This window comes from Meriones unguiculatus, chromosome 5 (genome assembly GCF_030254825.1).
Source record: "Meriones unguiculatus strain TT.TT164.6M chromosome 5, Bangor_MerUng_6.1, whole genome shotgun sequence".
Classification (NCBI taxonomy): domain Eukaryota; kingdom Metazoa; phylum Chordata; class Mammalia; order Rodentia; family Muridae; genus Meriones; species Meriones unguiculatus.
In genome coordinates, this window is record NC_083353.1 from 126,885,691 (window position 1) to 126,905,789 (window position 20,099).

The 20,099-nt window shown below is 38.9% G+C and overlaps 1 protein-coding gene across 1 annotated transcript in view; it reads left to right on the plus strand.

Annotated features, from left to right (window-relative positions):
• The window catches only part of Pde3a (phosphodiesterase 3A), a 281,973-nt gene that overhangs the window by 164,733 nt on the left and 97,141 nt on the right, over positions 1–20,099 (plus strand). The window contains exon 2 of the mRNA XM_060384366.1: positions 5,080–5,130. Coding sequence (XP_060240349.1) covers positions 5,080–5,130 — 51 coding nt within the window. The remainder of the gene's footprint in view (positions 1–5,079; positions 5,131–20,099) is intronic.

Sequence of the window (20,099 nt, forward strand, 5' to 3'; positions counted from 1 at the left end):
GTAGGTTCCTAGTTTGTTTCCTGTTTTCTTCTTCTGGCTTTCAGAGGCCCTCTGTGGTAGGTTCCTAGTTTGTTTCCTGTTTTCTTCTTCTGGCTTTCAGAAGCCCTCTGTAGAAGGTTCCTAGGTTGTTTCCTGTTTTCTTCTTCTTCTGATGTCCATCCTCTTTGCCTTTCAGGATGGGGATTGACCGATTTAGTTAGGGTCCTCTCTCTTGCTTAGTTTCTTTAGATGTACAGATTTTAGTGGGTTTGTCCTATGTTGTATGTCTATATGAGTGAGTATATACCGTGTGTGTCTTTTTGCTTCTGGGACAACTCACTCAGGATGATCCTTTCCAGGTCCCACCATTTACCTTCAAATTTCATGATTTCCTTATTTTTCATTGCTGAGTAATACTCCATTGTATAGATGTACCACAGTTTCTACATCCATTCTTCAGTTGAGGGGCATCTGGGCTGTTTCCAGCTTCTGGCTATTACAAATAAAGCTGCTACAAACATGGTTGAGCAAATGTCCTTTTTGTGTACTTGAGCAAATTTTGGATATATGCTCAGGAGTGGTATGGCTGGATCTTGGGGAAGCGCTATTCCTAGTTGTCTGAGAAAGCTCCAGATTGATTTCCAGAGTGGTTGTACAAGTTTACATTCCCACTAGCAGTGGAGAAGGGTTCCCCTTTCTCCACAACCTCTCCAGCATGTGTTGTCACTTGAGTTTTTGATCTTGGCCATTCTCATGGGTGTAAGGTGAAATCTCAGGGTTGTTTTGATTTGCATTTCCCTAATAGCTAGTGAGGGTGAGCATTTCTTTAAGTGCTTCTCTGCCATTCAGTATTCCTCCACAGAGAATTCTCTGTTTAGGTCTGTTCCCCATTTTTTAAGTGGATTACTTGGTTTGCTGCTTTTCAGCTTCTTTAGTTCTTTATATATATTGGATATGAGTCCTCTATCAGATAAAGGGTTGGTGAAGATTCTTTCCCAATCTGTAGGCAGTCACTTTGTTTTGATGACGATGTCCTTTGCTTTGCAGAAGCTTTTCAGTTTCATGAGGTCCCATTTATTGATTGTTGCTCTTAGAGCCTGTGCTGTTGGTGTTCTGTTCAGGAAGTTTTCTAGAGCTCAAATTATTTTAATTAAAAATAGAATTTAAGGGTTAAAGCCTTAAACCTGTAGGGAAAATATCCAGTTAACTTATTTTGATGCCCCCCTTATTTAGAGAACTTTTCTGTATCTCATTTATCATACTTGGAGTTAATTACCTTTTATTTATATTTGAGTATATATAGAGTTCCTCACAAAGCTTTTGATGATATGGCTCAAAACTCTGCTTCAAGCTGACTGATTCGAATTGGCTTTTCTGGGCTTCTCACTGACTTTCTCTGCTTGGAAAAACTGCCTCTGAAATGCATGAACTGAGCTGCGCCAAGCTGCCTGCACCAAACTGCACCAAGCTGTACTAACTGCACAAGCTACTGGGTTCCTGTGCTGTACTCCTCTCAGCTCTCTCTGCACTGCTCTTAAGTAGCCTCTCCCTCCGTGTCTCCTATCTCTGACTCGTTCTGTCAAATCTTTTTCTGATCCATCACCTTGTCTGTCCCTCAATTTGTCATAGTTGTTTGGGATTAAGGGTGTGTCTGTGTTCCCCCTAAATCACTCACATCTACATCTTTGGATATGATACCTTGCTAGAGTAGCCATGTTGCTGGATTAAAATTCCTCTACAGGTCAGCTCATATCTTTTAAATATAAGGTCATATAAATGTTCATGATAGAATAAAATATAATTCATTTACACTAATGTCCTCTCATTATCATATGGTGCTAGGAAATTGCTGTCCCTGATAGATAAAACACTTAGAAAAGTGAACTTTTTTATTTGAAAGAAAGGGAAAATTTTAGACAGCAAGTTTTGCAGAAGTATTTTTTTTAAGTTTGGATTTACAAATTATTGTGTTGATCTTTTCTTCTGTAATACATGATGAATCAAATCAGTATTGGAAATATTGGAAATAACATATTCTTAGGAATAATTAGAAATAACATTCCTCTTGGGCTAAAAACAGTTAACATCTTTAAGATGTTAGTGATGGGGGAGAAGAGAAATTTCATGCTTTTCTTATTTTTAGTTCTGGTATGGAAAAAGCCTTGCCATCGTGGCCTGATGTCACAGGCAAATATTCTTTCTTTAGTCCATGGAATATAGATTATAATTTTCATTTAGAATTTATTCATGTTTACTGAGATAGCAATGTACAGCAGACTTTGCCAGCTTATTCTAACCCTGATGTCTTTAAATCATTAGTAGGGAGGGTGATAATCTTGTCAGTCAACATTCTATAAAGTATTCTTTCCCCTACACTGTAATAAATCACTACACCCCCAGTCCAGAGCTCACTTCATCATGCCACCCAACTTTCCATACCTAGACTCTCATCTTCATGCTATTAGTGCAAGCCAATCCTAAGGCCACAATGCAGCCTGCCATTGACATGTGTCAAGAAGTGCTTTTGGTAGTTGAAGAGAATAAGTAATTACATGGCTTTAATTTAAATATTTATAAGACATACTAATTATTTGATTGATTGATTAGCACTTGTGAACCTCATCAGCAACTTTAAATTAGAATTAATGGGCATTTACCAGAAAAAGCAATGCACATCAATCAGAAACTTAAACATTAAAGCCTTAAAAAAAATAAACTGTATGAACATTTCATTTTGAATAATAGTTAGTTGGTTAATTTTGCCCAAATCATGTGCTGGCCAAACTATGATTAAACAATCACAATTACTCTGCTAAGTACAGTGATCAACTATGTCCTGTAAAGTGAGTAGCATAAATTACTTCAGTTTATTTTTGACTTATTATACAAGGACTTTTTTGTCGAGGCTTCTAAAGTCAAATTTTAATTGCACTCTGGAAATTCTTCTCATACTATAACTTATTGGCTGATTTGTCCTCTGTTATAGGACAGATTTTAGCAGATCATTGTTACTGGGGTTTTTTTTTGGGGGGGTATATTTTGACTTGCTTTTTTTTTTCTATTTTATATGAATGAGTTTCCTGCATGTCCCTCTGTGAACCACTTGTATGCCTGGTGCCCTCGGATATCCATTAGTTCCCCTAGACCTGGAGTTCAGGACAGTTGGTTGTGAGCCATCATGTAGGACCTGAAATCAAACCTGGATCCTCCTTAAGATCAGCAAATGCTCTTAACCAATGAGCCATGTGTCCAGCCCTAAAAGGGAATACATTTTCAAGGACAGTAGATTTGCACACACATACACACACAAACACACACACGTATAAATAAAATATGCACCTCCATAATATATTTATATATTTGCATATGCTATAAGCTCATGATATTTTGTATTACTTTTCTCCTTTACTTTCTATCAGGTAGTCACGGTGCTAAATTTACTGATTTTATAGGCAGCAGAAACAGCTTACTTACTGACTTTAGTTCATTTCCAATAAAACTAATGTTTTCCCCCAAGTTAATTAGAGTTGAATTTATTTTCTTTTTAAAATTGGTGCTGGAATCAAACCCCTCACTCTCCTTCTGAGCTACAGCCCTGGATCTTTTACATTTGTTTTATAAATGGTCAGTGTAATTTCCTCAGCTTTCCTGCTATAATACAACATTCAAAGTGAACATCGCATCCAATTAAACAGATGCGTTATATTTTATTTTTAAGGAGAGGTGGATTTCACTACAGAGCTTTCATCTTAAACACAGTGATAACAGAGAGGGGCACTTGGAAAAGGACAGTGTGGAGCCTAGGGCACTCACATGGGCCTTTCAACAGAGAGTCACCACTATTTTCCTTTTTGTGGTAAAAATATTTGACATTTACTTTCTCACCAGTATGACTTATGCCTTTGTTGGCGTAGAGAAATTTAAATATTTTAATATTATTTAAAAAATATAATGCTAGGCTTTAATTTAGTTGTGCCTGTCAGTTTGTCTGAGAAACACTGAACACCTAATTATGCATGGAGTTCAGTCTTCTTACAGTAAGATTTTTTTTTTTTGCCATCAGTCAAACCTCAGCGTTTGCTCTGCATGGATGTATGGATGTTGATTTTCCTGGGTGATGATCAAGGGTACACTGCTGTTAGTTAGTAAGGCATCTTGCTGCTGTGTCAACTGATGGGTGCTCAGGGGGATGTAGGAATGTGGATGGACATAGCTGTGCCTCATGCCGATGGTGAGCTTCCTGGTCATTGGTGGCCGATTAGTAACCAGTGTGCAGGAGGCATGAGTAAAGTCTCATTCTTCTCAGTTTCTATAAAGATGTATTTCCATAATATTTTTCCTGATTAAATATTTCACTTTCTAACAAATAACAGTTCTGCACTGTGGGCAAGGAAGCACAGAACTAGTCTTCCTTTGCAGATAATTAATGGTATTTTATACTTTGTTGTAAAATATATAAACATTAAATTTTGTGATTTGGGGGAATTAGTTAAATAAGTTGATTCTGGATGTTTTGTTATGTTTCTTGCCTTCTGTTGTTTGCTTCGGTTTGGTTTTTGTGACACGGTCTCATGTGGCTCACAGTGGCCTCTGGCTTGTTGTAAACTCGGATTCCTCTACCTTCACCTTGCGGTTGCTGTGTTACACAGGTGTGCACCACCACACCTGGCTCCTCATTCTACTCCTTGAGTCTGTCATGTTCTGTGATGTTATCAGAAGAGAACTGAAAATAACTAAAAAACAAGCTTGTCCGTCGGCTGGTCCTTTAGACAGCCCCGTCGCGTGACTTACAGTGTTTATTTTCCTGGGAAACCACAGGCTTTCTGACATGAAAGTGATTTCCCTGGCAAAGATAGTAAAGCCAAACGTAGAAGGTTCTTCCTGCCAGACATATTCAGATACCTTTGGCCCCAATATAGTTTGAAATGTTAGCTATCAAGTATATTCCTTCATGTTAATTTGCTCATCATGTCTGCTTGATATTATTACTGTTAGGAAACAGATTCCAACAGCTTAAATATTCTTTCGAAGCAAGAATAAAAGTACTGGCCACATGAATATGCATTTTAATTTACCATAATTGCTCTCTTGTCTTCACAGCTCATGGGCCACTCAGAATGGGACCACAAGAGAGGACCACGAGGATCTCAGGTAAATACCCTCTGCTTCATTTTTCAGGTTCTGTTTTCTTAATCTTTGAAGAATGAGATTCTGTGAAATTCAAGAAATAATAATCAGCAGACAGAGGAAGAGGCGAAATAATCATGCCATTTGTTTTTATTTAACTTAGCCGTAATTAAAGTCTGGATTTCGAGGTCCACATGCAGATGCCAGTCTTTTCCTCCCGAGACCTTCCTGGTTTCCCAGATCGCTTCATGTTTATGTGAATGTGAACTTTATATTCATCCCGACTCTGCAGAATGAATTTTGATCAACAACCCACTCTCTGGATTTCATTCACTTCCTTTGATAATTTTCCATGTATTTTTTCCCTCTCCTCTATCTTCCTGTTTCTGGTTAAATATTCTGAAATATAATCAGGGCTAAACTCTGAACTAATTAGAAAATTTTGTCTCCAAATTAATTGCCTTTGTCTAAGGAATAGAAAGATGAAAGGACCTATTATTTTTGAAAGAAACAAATTCTAAACCTTTCTATATTACCAGACTGTTTTCATTGTCTCGTTTTATGTCTTAGGCAAAGGGAAAAGCTTCCATGACGCATTTATGCTTTTTAATGACCTAATTAGACAATGTGGATGTGTTTTTCTTCCATAATTACATTGCCTGACAGAATAAAGGCTGGGTTTCACACTGAGAAGATTCTTTTTTCTCTCAGGATGTTTTGTAAAGATGTAAAAGATATATATGTTTTCTCATAGCAGCCTCTGTCTACCTGACTGTAAACATGACCAATAAAACTACATGGGTGGAAATTCTTAGCTCTACATTCACATATGGGAATGTACTGTGCAGTCTATATATGCTCATTGTTAAATGTGGGCCATTCCTGAGTGTATGTGCCTGTGACATCACTGTGTATGGAGAACTGTTCACTTGGGTCAAGAAAATGAAGTCAAGAGACAGTGGGTTGTCTCCATACTGCTGTTAGAAGCTGTGATTTTTATTTCATATTTTATTTGCTTCAATCAACTTTTATTCAATATTTTAAAAACTTTATTAAACATTTCTATTGAGCATGTTTAAGTAAAATACCTTACTGATTAGATAGTCATAAATAGTACTGATGTGGTATAGAATTGAGCTAATCATATGAATATGTTTTCATAAAAGCTGTGAGTCTTTTTATCTGTACCAGTTGAATTAATGGCTAATATAAACAAACTCACATGAATCAGGATTTAAAAAAAAATGGGTCCTCTTCTTCTCTTCTTCTGTTTCTTCTAGTACTTACCTTTCTGTTTATATCTTTACTATCTTAAGTCACAATTTGCTACAAGGCAGGTAATGAGTTATTGAAAGTAACGGAATAAATTTCTATGATTGCAAACCAGTAATAAAAAGCGACAACACAGGGCCAAGATATGGCTCAATCATTAAGATCAAGAACTGTTCTTGCAGAAGACCTGAATTTTCTTACATTCTTTTTTTTAATTTATTTTTAATTTACATGTTCACTTTACATCCCAGTCAGAGGACCTGAATTTGGTTCCTAGCACTCACACTAGGTGCCTCAAAGTTGCTTATAACTCCAGCTCCAGCGAATCCAATGTCTCTGAGACCTAGAGGCACACACATGCGCAGAGCTGCACATATATACATAACTACAAATTAAAACAATTTGTTAAAACGGGCTAAAGTAAACAGCATCAATAAGTCCATAAATAAGTCCCAGTTTCTGATTGTTACTGCCCGAATGCTTTGATGTTCAAAGTAGCCAAGCAACTTGTTGAAGATACTCGCTGCCAAAGGAATATGATGAAAGATAAGATATTGGTTTTTAAAGTATGCTTCTCTCTATGGCCCACCGTGACATAATTCATATTAAATGTGGGCTTAGCCACACTATCACCACAATTATTTTAAACAACTCCAAAGTGTTCCCATGAATTTCGTAGAAGTTAGATGACGTTAGAAAGCATGGCCAGTTCTGAAAAACAAGTGAGTTAACCTGTGCTCCAGGCTGTTGTATCATGCACAAGATGGTCTTCTGTACCTTTCAAACAGTGGGGAAACTCTTCTTGATGTAGAATACCTTTATCTCACTGAGTCTTCAGGTAAAGGGAAAATTGTCAAAGTAAAAATGCCCCCTAAAAAATAAGAACGGTTACTGGTGAATCCTTCATCTTTCAGAAATTCCAGAAAGATAAACGAAGCACTAGGTAATAACCTCTGACTTAGTTCTAATGTCTTAGTACATTACTGACATAAGAGACCAAAAACATTGGATAGAGCATTAATTCCTGTTTATAAACAGATAAAAAATATATGGCTTTTAAGACATAGAAATATGTTTTTGAAAAACAAAATAGACGTCTGAAGTAGATGGAGGGAATGAACTGGGCGGGAGAGGGGCTGGGAGGTTAAACAATAGGGGTGTGGAGATTCAATGCAGAGAGCAGGAGGAGGGGTTGGGGGGAAGGACTGGAGATAGAATGGAAATCAGGGGGTGGGGCATTTCTTCCACAGGAGAGGTTCCCAGGAGTCTATGGGGCGACCCTCATTGAGACTCCTAGCAGCAGCCAGTGTTAAGGAGCCTGAAGTCACCACCTCCTGAAAAATAAAATTTTAGAATAAGAAATAGAAAAAAAAAAAAAACCAACAACATAGTATTCTCAAAGAATTCAAGCTTTCAAAGGGAATTTCAAGCCTGCTTCATCTTCAATGCCTGTCCTTTAATATTTTACTAACTCTCCAATTCCTTAGCAAAAGCCCGTCTCAGTTTGTTTTCATGTAGAATGGTTTACAAGCACTTACTCCAGGTAAATACATGGGGGTTGTGGTTTGGAATAGAGCAATCGCATGGGTGTGGAGACCTGACCAGCAGTTAGAAGCATGTCCTATTCCTGCAGAGGATCTGTGTTCTATTCCTAGGACCCATAAAAGGAATCTGATAGAAAAGTACCTAGTAAATAAAGAGTAATGGGACTTTGGTGATGAAAGGTAGTTCTTTCTGTCTCAAGGAATTAGGATTACTTCATAGTACCAGCAGGGCCAAGCCTTAGATGTTAGGCAAGTCTCCAGAATGCATAGAGGAGACAATGAATGAGAGTATTTGAGTAACAGTCTGACCTGGGACATGACTGTACGTATGTGAGCTTTCTTTGTAACTTACTTTAAAATCTTTTAGGTAAGAAATGTTACAGGAAGACCTGCTGTGAATGTCACACAGTATTGGTGGGATGGGTGCTGTCACAGGAATTACTCCAAAGGGCTGAGACAGAGAATGCCATATGATGTTGGTAAGGTTACAGGGGAGATGTAAGAAAAGGTGTAGTTTGAGCATCGGGAGATTCTGTGCCACAAACAGAGGCCTTCAAAGGGAAGATGGCAGCTTCATTATCGAGTGTCAGCAGGAGAAGCCAGTATGATATTTCCAGAAGGAAGCATCATACAAATAGCTGAGGGACTATTCTAGCTGCACTGTGGCCAGAAGAGAGCAAATGCCAAAGTGGAAATGCTAGTTGTGCATGTGATAATTTAACTACAGCAGCAGATAGGCTCCCAGAAGATTATTTGAAGAGAAAAACAGAAGAAAGACCAATTCTTGGGAATTACTCACTGGTCAGGCTGAAAGGAAGCCAGGGAGGGAGGTGATGTGTTCACATGGCCTCCAAAGTCAGCAGTGGGAACATTTGAGTCAGAACTGACAGAGAAAAGAGGGCTAAGACCACAGACTTAAGATAATGAAAATCATGGGAAATATCTCAGGGTTGACTGGATAAGCACAATAGTGAATGTGCGTGAAGTGCTTTTGATAAGGCAGTTGTGATAGGAAGGTAAACCCAGGCTCTGATGGGAAAGCTTTGTTCAAAAAGAAGGTAGGATTGCAGAGAGAGGCAGCAACAGGAGGGAATGAAATGCTGAGTGTTTATAGTTATCAGCAGATGCAAAGAATGTGGAACAAAGGCCGAAGCAGCTCCGCAGCCTGCTGCCTAAGGTCGGGCTCAGCTGCTGATGGTGGGCGGAATGTACCTGGGTGAGAAGGGCTCCCCTTAGCGTCTACGCGTAAGGTTTTCTGTCATGCAGCCCACCTCTTCTGTACACTCCATCCTAGCACTTCGTACCACACCAGCAAAATTGATCCTACTCTCAGGTAAACAGCTTTTTGAAGAACCACCCCCCCCCTCCCAAAAGCAGGTCCACATAGTGAAAAGCTTTGGAAAAGAAATATCTGTCCCACAGCTGGAGAAGAAATGGGAACCTGTCATACCAAATAATTAGTAGGCTGCCAACTGAAGGCCTTCTCCTTCTCATGGAAGGCAGGGTCCGTGTATATGCAGTGTAATGTGGAAGATCCTGGTAGTGCAAGTAATGTTGTAGATATTAAAAGAAGGGGTGACTTGGGGTATGAATATCCTGGTAAGCAGAGATGACCATTCATACCTGTCATTCCATCATTTTGGAGAATAAGACAGAAGGTCACATAGATTTTGAGGCCAGCCTTATCTCAACAGTTAAATAATTAATCATTGGGTAGAATAGGTAGCCTAGCAGAAACGGCAGAGCTGTCTTATTAGTGGTGCACAGCGTTTTGGGTGACAGATTCTAATGTGTTTTATTCCAAGGAAAACATGGCGGGTTAAAGAAATGGCTCAGAGATTAACCACACTGTTTTCTGCAGAGGACCTAGTTTTGTTTCCCATCATGCATGTGATGACTTCTTGAAACTCCAGTTCTAGGGGTTCTGAAACCCTCCTCTGTTTTCCATGGGTCCACAGCACATAAACTGGGCATATATTCAACGACAAACCCTCTCTAATGCCCTCCTGTGGCCTCCACAGATACCAGACACAAATGGTGCTTATGTACATGGAGACAAACACTCAGGCATGTACGATAAAAGTTAACAAACCCTTACAAAAAAAGCAGGAAAACATGAATATATAGGATAGTGAGTGAGATGGCTTAGCTGGTAGAATACTTGCTTTCAAACATGAGTGTAGCTTGAGTTCAATACCCAAAACCCAAGTGCTAGAGGGAACCAGTTCCCAAAGGTGGCCCTCAGAACCATGGATGCACATGAATATATGCACAATAAATAGATGTAATATTTTAGAAAAATAATAATGTATTTCACTTTTTTGTAACTTTTGAGGAATCAACATTGAACAAAATAATTTCCATCTCCATACAGTTGCCAGTAAGCAATTTTTTCTAAAGTCAACCTTAATCTTTACCAGGCTAGCGTTAATTTCTTGAGGATTCTCCTAGATGCTTAAAAATATGAATTTTCTCAAATTCCCCTTATCCTTCAAAGTTATATCACATATGAATTATTCAATATCTAAGTATATGATCCTTTTATATCAAAAGCTATCTCTCTTGCTCTGAATAAATTCCATCACCTACTTGCATATCCTTGCTTAGATTCAGCAAGAATTTTATTCAAGTTTGTTTGTATTATGGTCGATAATTCTCTGACTTAATCCATCAGCTTACAGGTTTGCAGTTAATCTTTCCTGTTTCTATTTTCTGCATTTTGAAGCATCTGCTCTCAGCTGTCAGATCATCCAAATATAGGAAAAATGCTAAATGATAAATAAACTTCCAGGATCACACAGAGATCCCTCATGTGGCATTGTTCCCAGTAATACCACACGAAGTCAGGGCATGACATTCTCAGAAGGCAGTTATGTTTTCTTTTCCTTTAAATTCTTGGTGAAAAACTTTCCAGTGGGAAGTTAAAAGAAGCAGGAGAAAGCCACTCTCCTACAGAATGTACCTAAGTGCGGGGGGGGGGGGGATTCCAAGGACCCCAGATTTACTTATCACTTGATGAATGGTCCAGAAAGATGAGTCTAGTTTGTGAAGCTATAAACTTCTTGTCGTTTTGACAAACGAGAAACTAAAAGATTTTTATTCATCAATGAGAACTTACAGGTTCTTTTTTTCCTTTAGTGTATTATTTATGTCCTACTAACAGCCAGGCTTTGTCAGTAAGACCCAAGGCTGTGCCCCAAGAACAATTACTGGTGTGATTGAAGTCTTGCTTTAGATGATGAGATCCTGATTTTACTGTTCATAAATAATTGAATTTGTAAATGTTCAAAGCAAAAAGGTAGCCAAAAGGATTGGTGGAAAGTGTTATTTAGTGTATTAGGCTCCTAGAATCCTTCAAAGCAGCCTCTGAACTACGTTAGTGTTAGGTCCTTAATTGTCTGTGGCATCTTTGAGATGCCAGTCTGTGAAAATGCTAGAGTACAAAGCAATTCCCAAGCCCACGTAGCTTTTATGGATTTAAGTCTCCTGGCTGAATTTGGTGAGGAGCCCTGTGCTTCACTTTTCTGTCAGTCTGTAAATGGTTAGATAGTGTAATCCTTTGCCAATAAATGTCTAGTTCAGTGGCAGGTCATTTATTTTCTCAGCTAAATAATTTATTTTTTTATAAGAGAATGTGAAGAGCAATTTAAATGCCTACCATGTCGTCTTGGAACAGAGCCATATAAACATATTAACGTTATTTCATCTTAATACACGTTAGGATGAGGCCTAGCCACGTTTCTCAGGGATTTATTAGAAGGGGTTGGTGTGAGCAGAACAGGAGCCATTATCCCAACTTCCAAGTGCCCAGTGGGTCACCACTTGTTAGGATTTCACATCTTGGCTAGTGTTCATTCCCAGGGTTACTTTTTTCACAAACTTTCACTTGCATTTTTCCTTTTCCTTTTCACTTTTCTACAGTGTATCAGCTTAGTGATTGATTAGACATCATTCCAATGATTGTTCCTTTTGTTCTTCTTCTCCAAACAAGAATTTATTAATTAGGGTTTTGTGTGGCATGTGTATGAGCTCATAGAGGCCAGAAGAGGGCGTGAGCTCTATGGAGCAGGGTTTATGGATGGTTATAAGCTTCCTGGGTGGATGCTAAGATCTGAACTAGAGTTCCCTGAAGAGCATCAAGCAGTCTCGGTAACTGACCCATCTCCCCATATCTACCACTTCCTGTGTTTGTGTCTGTGAAATTTGTTTAGGTTTTGCTTCTGTACAGTAGAACATTGCAACAAATACACACCTGGGTCCATGCACTTTAGGTATGAGTTGATCATCTTATGTAGTAGTGACCAGAAGACACACACACACACACACACACACACACACACACACACACACTCGCCTCTTTTGTCAGATCTTCACTGTTTGGAGACTCTTGAAAATTTTTTTCACTTTGTGAAATTTTTTAAAATCTCATGTAATAATACCATCCGCAGCCTCCACGCTACTATAAGAATGCAGACATTTCTTGCCTTTATTCTTCTGAGATGAGAAAACAAGTAAGCTAATGTGAACATTTCACATACAAGTACCTATGACATAAATACACAAATTCTGGAAACCAGATCTGTGGGCCTGAAGTTGTTGCCTTTTATTCACTTGAAAAATGAGAGGAAGCTGTGGTAACTTCAGAGCTATTTGTTTCATGTGTGCACTGCAGTGTCGGCAGTGAGAGGCAAAGGCAGACCCCTTTCCTAGTGGTATTAGTGAAGACAATCTCCAAACACGTCCAAGTGGTGTCAGGAAGCAAAATAGCCTTTGGTTGAATTACAGCGTAGTCCCTGCTGTGTGTGCAGAAGGGAGTTGGTGACTGTGGGCTGATTAGCTTTGGCACTTCACACAGTAAGTCTGCTCGTCTGGTGTTCATCACTGCACAGCCTCAGGTTCAGTCTCCGTGTCTCTTCCAAAGACCCTATTCACCTCTCTGTGAAGTAGTTTCCTCTCAGTAGGAAAATGTCCTCACGAAGTATGGGGAAAGTATTGTCCCCACACTTACACATTGAAGTGATTAGTGGGGGCAGCGTAGGAGAGACGGTGCCTGAGCCATGTAGTGGCTGCATGGACCATGTGCTTCTATGACCTGCAGGATGACCTTGAGTCCATCACTGTTAAAAGCCTTGGACCTTTGTAGAGAGCATCAATAAACAGGAATCAAATGAGTCCACAGAAATAAAAGGGAAAATTGCCATGGGCATTTGTACTTTCATTTTCCCCATGTTTATAGATTAGTAGGCGTGTTTAGTACTGAATGACCTTCTTATCTTGAGGACTGGGGCTTTGTTTGTCTGGCATGTGCAGTGCCTTATGAATGTTTTTTGTTTGTTTGTTTGTTTGTTTGTTTTGCTAAATCACAGCCTTGTAGGGCCTTAGGAAACATCCAAAAGAGCAAAGAGAATGGCAGGCGTGAACAATAGGTGTTTCTCTTCAGGACTCTGAACAAAGTAAGCAGTCCTTACTTTTACCAAGTTCTCAAAAGCAACAATACTTACTTCTGCCCCAGTAGTTCCCGACCATTCTTGCTGTTGAGGCTGCAACGATAAGAAATGAAATAAGACATTGTTTGGTGTGTAGAGTCTTCTAAAGTAAAGACAAAACTTTTGCCAACTAATTTTGCAGGTTTATAGTTTTCCCTTTTACCTACTAAGAAAGGCAAGAGAAAAGTATGCTAACTTCAGAGTGAGTCCTGTTGAATCTGACAAAGTCCAATAGTCCAATACTTTTTAAACACATACTACATAATTTTTATGTGCTTGGTCACATAGAGTAAGATTTTTTTTTTTTTTTTTTTTTTTACTAACTGAGAGAATGTACTCTGAAATGAAAATTTAAGTTTTCCCCCTTCTGCAGTCATATAAAACTGCAAGGGGAAAAGAAAGAACTACTATGGAAAAATCCTCAGGAAGACAAAAATCTCAGGCAATGGTCTTATAGCTAGAATAAACTCGCTGGCTACACTTTACTTGTGTGGTGGGTAAAAAGTGGGTTAACTAAAGAGGGTACCCAGGGAGCAGAGGAATGGGAAATGGTTGTTCTTCCCAATGACTGTGGGCATGTGTCACCCTAAGAAAAGACTGAAATATGAGATGTTGGCATTTCCATGGTAAGCTTTTTCAAAATCCTTATGAAGGGAGAAGTTTGTCTTTGGTCTCTTCTTAGTACCTAGCCAGTTTATGTACCATTAGGTAGTTTTATTGCCGTTATAATTGAATTTATGATGCAGGGGTTTTTTTCTTTGCACCCATTGTAAGGAGAAAGTACCAAAGTTGTTTAGTAATATTCTTGACGTATTTCATACTGTCATCCAAGGCATTTGCTTATTTTTAAGGTATCATATTGGATGAGATAGTGAGATGACCAGCAGGTAAAAGAGCTTGCTGCTGAGGCCTGAATTCAGTGCCCAGAACCCATGAAAAATACATCTGTGACTACAGATTGTTTGGTGGTACTAAGCTCAGCATTTAAAGCTTGGTTTGTTTTATATAGAAAGACGCAAATACGTGGAATGGGTGTGATACTATCTATTGAAATCAGAACAGAAGATATTAATGTTGTAGTTACTTTGAATGGAGTTTCTAGGTTCTAGTATTTGGGGTTTTGAAGTGTGTGTGTATGTGTGTGTTAATTTATGTCTATTTGAATGTAGGTATGTATATTATGGTATAAATGTATGTGTGTATATGTATATTTGTATGTGTGTGTGTGAGTGTTTGATACATTATGCAGTAGACAATTGCCTGGAAAATTCTAGCATGCTGCAAGTTAAAGTTCGTTCTTATTGGAAATCCACAGGATATCAGACTTGAATCAGCATGGTTTGCTGACAGGCCCTGTGGCTTTATAGCTAAGTTCTCCTGGTTTACATTTCATACTTGGACCTCTGCAACTATTTCCAACTTAGAGCTGTGCAGCACAGTTCTTTTCTTCTCCACTCAGGAAAACTGGAGTTCAGAGAGAGATGCATAGGCAGCCTCAGTGGCACACACTTACAGAGTGATTTAAAAAGAAGAGTGATTAAGAAAAATCAGCTCTGGGGATGGTCGTTGTGATAAAGGTGGCATCGCAGCTTTGGAGGAAAACTAAGAGTCAGGAGAATGTGCAAACAGTGAAAGCTCTACCTCTGTAGGCAAGAGATAAAAAGAAGCTGACTGTCAAAGATGATGGAGCTAGGCATGGTGGACCTGCTATCTATCAAAGACAGCGTAGCTGGTCACAATGGTACCTGCCTATAATCCCAGCATGCAGGATTATGCAGAGGCAGGAAAATCATACCAATTTCAAAGCCAGCCAGTGATAACTTACGTGTTTACAGTTGACTCCAGTTAAGTGTGCTGAACTACTGTATTGAAGAAATGTCTGCTAATTAATAAGATGGCAGCTTTCTAGTGTCCAGTGAAGTATTTATAAAGCTTAGCTACGAAAGCTGCCTAGCCCCCATCCATAAACACAAATGTTTAAAAACATTAAAGATAATATTTAAATATTTAAAGATAACATTTAAATTAAAGATAATATTTAAAAAGAATATTAAATAAATATTTTTAGTTGGAGCATTGATTCTCAAACCATGTGGGTCCTCCCCCTTTTGTCCCCTTTCTTCCCTTTGTCCCTTATCTCCCTTGTCCCTTATCCATGGGATTTTTATGTGCAGGAGTAATCCTGTCTCTTCCCTCCCAGAGACTGGGAATTTACGTTAGGACATTAATGGAAGCCTCTGTCACACGATGGGACCAGGCTTTCCACTATTTTTTGCTGTGTTTTTGGCTTGGAATCATTGGAACAAACTGAACTTGGCATTTCTATTTATTCCCCAAAAGAAGAAAAATATATAATTTTGCCATTTCTGATGTTGGATCTTGGCACTGTGGCTTTTGTTTATGGAAAGAGACAGGAGATGGAGAAGCATTATTTTAACTCTGAGGATAAGTAGTAATATCAAAATGAGATTTCTTTAAAAAGCATTTGTTCCATTTTTTACCAATTTATTACCATAAAAACTGATACTAATCCAGCTTGAAACTCAAATGAAGTTACCGTGTTATTTAACTAGCAGAGTGTGTTTAAATATACGGCAGCAATCATGGTGTCACTGTGACATCTCATTTGCATGCACCTTGTTTCTGACCTGTGCATAAAGAGCCCCTTCATTTTCTGATAGAGATTGCATCATCTTGATAAATTTCCTTTTGGCATCATAGAGAATATAATGTTTTTTTAATAAAATGAGCACTGCTTTTAACAAAAATGAGCACTGCTCAATCTTAATAAAAATGGGTAAGCCTCTTCACTAGTACTTGTGAGCATTACTGGCTCCTTTAAGCCGTTGTGCTTATCCAAAGTGACTTGCTATCACCTATTATTAAGGGAGAATGAATATATGAATCAGGCCAAAGATTCAAGCTGTTAAAAGTACATTCTCCTTTTATTGTTTTATATATTGGTGCTGGTGAAAATTATTTTTATTTATTTATTTGTTTGTTTTTATTCACTTTACATCCTAGTTGTAGCCTCCTCCCTCCTCCCCTCCCAGTACCCCTTCTCTTCCAGCATCCCCTATTCCTCAGGAAGAGGCAAGCTCCCTTTCTCATCCACCCCACCTCATCAAGTTGCAGCAGGAATGAGCCTGTCCTCTTCCCCTGTGGCCTGACAATACAGTCCCTCAGGGAGAAGTGATCAAAAAGCTGGCAAGTACCTGTCCCATGCAGTCCCCACTTTCCTTACTAGAGGACCCACCTTAATCCTAAACTGCCCATCTGCTACATCTTCTAAGGGGGCCTAGGTCCAGTTCATGCATGATCGTTGGTTGGTGCTTCAGTCTCGGCAAGCCCTTTCTGGGTCCTTGTTAGGTGGCTCTGCTGGTCTTCTTGTGGATTCTCTGTCACCTCCTGGCCCTTTTCTCTTTCCTCCCACTTTTCAAAAAGACTCCCTACACATTACCCAATGTTTGGCTGCAAGTCTCAGCAACTGTTTTGAGACAATTCTGAGTAGAGTCTCTCGGAGGACAATTCTGACAGGCTCCTGTCTGCAAGTTTACCAGAGTATCTTTCATAGCGTCAGGGGTTGGCACTCTCCCATAGTGTGGGTCTTTGGTTGGGCCAGGCATTGGTTGGTCATTTCTTCAGTCTCTTCTCTACCTGCTCTAACTTTATCCCTGCATATCTTATAGGCTGGGTAAATTTGGGGTTGAAGTTTTTGTAAGTGAGTTGGTATTCTCCTCCCTCTGCTAGGAAGCTAGTCTAGTTAGAGGGAGCCCTCTTCAGTCTCTATGGCATCTGCTACTAGGATTTTTGCATGTTGAACCATCCTTGCATCCCTGGGATGAAACCTACTTGTTCATGGTAGATGATGTATTTGATGTGTTCTTGGATTCAGTTTATGAGTATCTTATTAAGTATTTTTGTATCAGTGTTCATGAGTGAAATTGGTCTGTAATTCTCTTTCTTCGTTGAGTCTTTCTGTGGTTTAGGTTTCAGGGTGGCTGTGGCTTTATAAAATGAGTTTGGCAATGTTCCTTCAATTTCTATTTTGTGGAATAGTTTAAGGAGCATTGGTATTAGCTCTTCTTTGGATGTCTGGTAGAATTCTGCATTAAACAATCTGGTTCTGGGCCTTTGATGACTGCTTCTATTTCCTTAGAGATTATTATGTGGCGAGATAATTTTCTTTTTTGGTCCAATCTATTTGGTGTTTCATAAACTTCTTGTATGTTTATAAGCATCTCTTTCTTTAGGTTGGGAAAGTTTTCTTGTATGATTTTGTTGAAAATACTTTCTGGGTCATAAATGAAGTTGTACTCTTTTCAGTATGAGTGCTGGGAACTAAACGTGTGTTCTCTATAGGAACAACAAGCACAGGCAATCACTGAGCTTTCTTTTCCCTGTCCTCAAACAATATTATCAATGTGTGGGAAAGAAACACTTTTAAACTAAGGTTGTTTAGGGGAAAAAATGGTGTTTTGTTTTGTTTTGTTTCCCAGCAGCAATGTATCATTGCAACATCTGCCAAGTGTGCCTTTCCTAAACAAATTTCTTATGTACAGAACATGAACTGGTATCAACATTTTGGTGTACTATGTCTGCAGAGGGCTGTTAAGGAGGTCAGCATTTTTATGATGGAGCCGGATTTGCCTCTGAATTAGTGTGGCCTCTTTGAATGTGACTAGTAGCCATCAGCTGTTGTCAAGTACATTTACTTCATCAAAAAGGTAGTTTTATGAAAGCCAAGAGTTATAATTAACCTGGAATTTCATGAAACTTCACACATTTAAAGATTCGCCTTGCAGGATTCCATGTAAACTAGAATCCTAGATGGGTATGATGTAGAAAATTATGGTCTCAGAAACATGAAACATTCTAGTTCCACCAGAAGATATGAATCTGACCTAAAATGAGAGGCTTAGCTTTTCCAAGACCTGGTCTTCTCATTCACAACATTAAACTGCACCTGTGCTGCATACTTGTTCTCAATATATACTGCATTGCGAGGTCTTAAATAAATATGTGGGGGAAACACTGTCTTCTGGTTTCTTGAGATAGAATCTCATTCTATAGCCCAGTCTAACCTTAAACTTACTATGTAGCCTGGGCTAGTCCTTAAATCTCAGTGATTCTTCTGAGTAGTTGTATTAACTGCATCTGGCTCAATACTCTCATTAATGATAATTTCAATATCATCATTTTTACCATCTCCATCCTACCACCACCACACTATCTGAATCCACCATCATCATTTTTTTCTCACAACATGGGGTGCACAGGCCTTCTGTCTCACCTGAACCACCAGAACAAGCATCTATTTTTTGCTGGGAAATTACAATCAACCTGAAAGGTCATTTCTTTAAACTTATGTCAGTGTTGGGGATAGAGAGATGGCTCCAAGGTTAAGAGAACTTGCTGTTTTTGCAAAGATCGGGGTTCAATCCCCAACACCCATCTCAGGTGACTGATGGCCACCTGTAACTCTAAGGGATCAGGTGCCTACACACAGGGTGACAGATACAAAAACAAGTACACACCCATACACATAAATAAACATGTCTAAAACATAAAGACAAGTATATCAGCTTGTAGCTTTTTTTTTTTTTTTTTTATCCATCTTTGCTGGAACTGGTAAAATGTTAGTGCAGCTTGTCATCAAAAGAAATTCCTCTCTGTCAGGCTCCCCTTCACTGAATTATCATCAGGCATCCTCCCTCCTCCCTTGTACTGATTTCTGTGACACACAGGATGGGGACATTCTGACCTTCAGATTGGAAAACCTCCCTTCTAGGAGAAGACAAGGAACAGGGCAGGAACCTACCACAGAGAGCCTCTGAAATAATCTACCTAGCAGGGTATTGAAGTAGATGATTAGACTCAGCCAAACTTTGGGCAGAGACCATGGATTAATATGGAAGATTCAGGAGATAGAAAGACCTGGATGGGAGAGGCCCTCCACAAGGAGGCCAATTGAGCCAAAAAAATATGGATTCTGAGGGTCCTGTTCCAACCAAGAACCATGCATAAAGAACACCTGCTCAGATGTAGCTCATAAGTATCTCAGTTTCCATGTGAGTTCCCTATTAAGAGTAACAGTGGCTGTCTCTGACATGAACTCAGTGGCAGGCTGGAATGTGCAGCCTTGCCAGGTCACAGAGGAAGACGGTGCAGCCATTCTTGGTAAGACTTGATAAGATAGGCTAGGCTAAGATAGTAGGGAAGGAGGACTTCCCCTATCAGGAGAGGGGCATAGCGGGAGAAGAGGAAGGTAGGTTGTAACTGGTGAAAGATGAGGGAGGGGCTTACAGCCAGAAAACAAAGTGAATAAATTGTAATAATCAATAAAAAAGAAAAAATGAGTGTTTTTTTTTCCTGAGATGGCTGGACTCAGGCAACTATCTTTCAAAAGCAACTAGGAAGAATAGTATTTCATCTCTACACAGTTTTCTTTTTCCTGTAATACTATATATAATAAATACCCTTGATAAAATTCAGTGTTTTGTTACATATTCCTAGTATTGTAATACAGTATAATATATTATAAATCAAATTTTGACATGTTAAGTGTGTAAAAATAATTTATGAAAAAGTGGCTTGAATTTTCAAAAGATCAAAGAGTGTTTACTCAAAACTCTGGAGAGTGAAAATGGAAGGAAAAATGATGGAAGAATAAAATAATATATAAATAAAT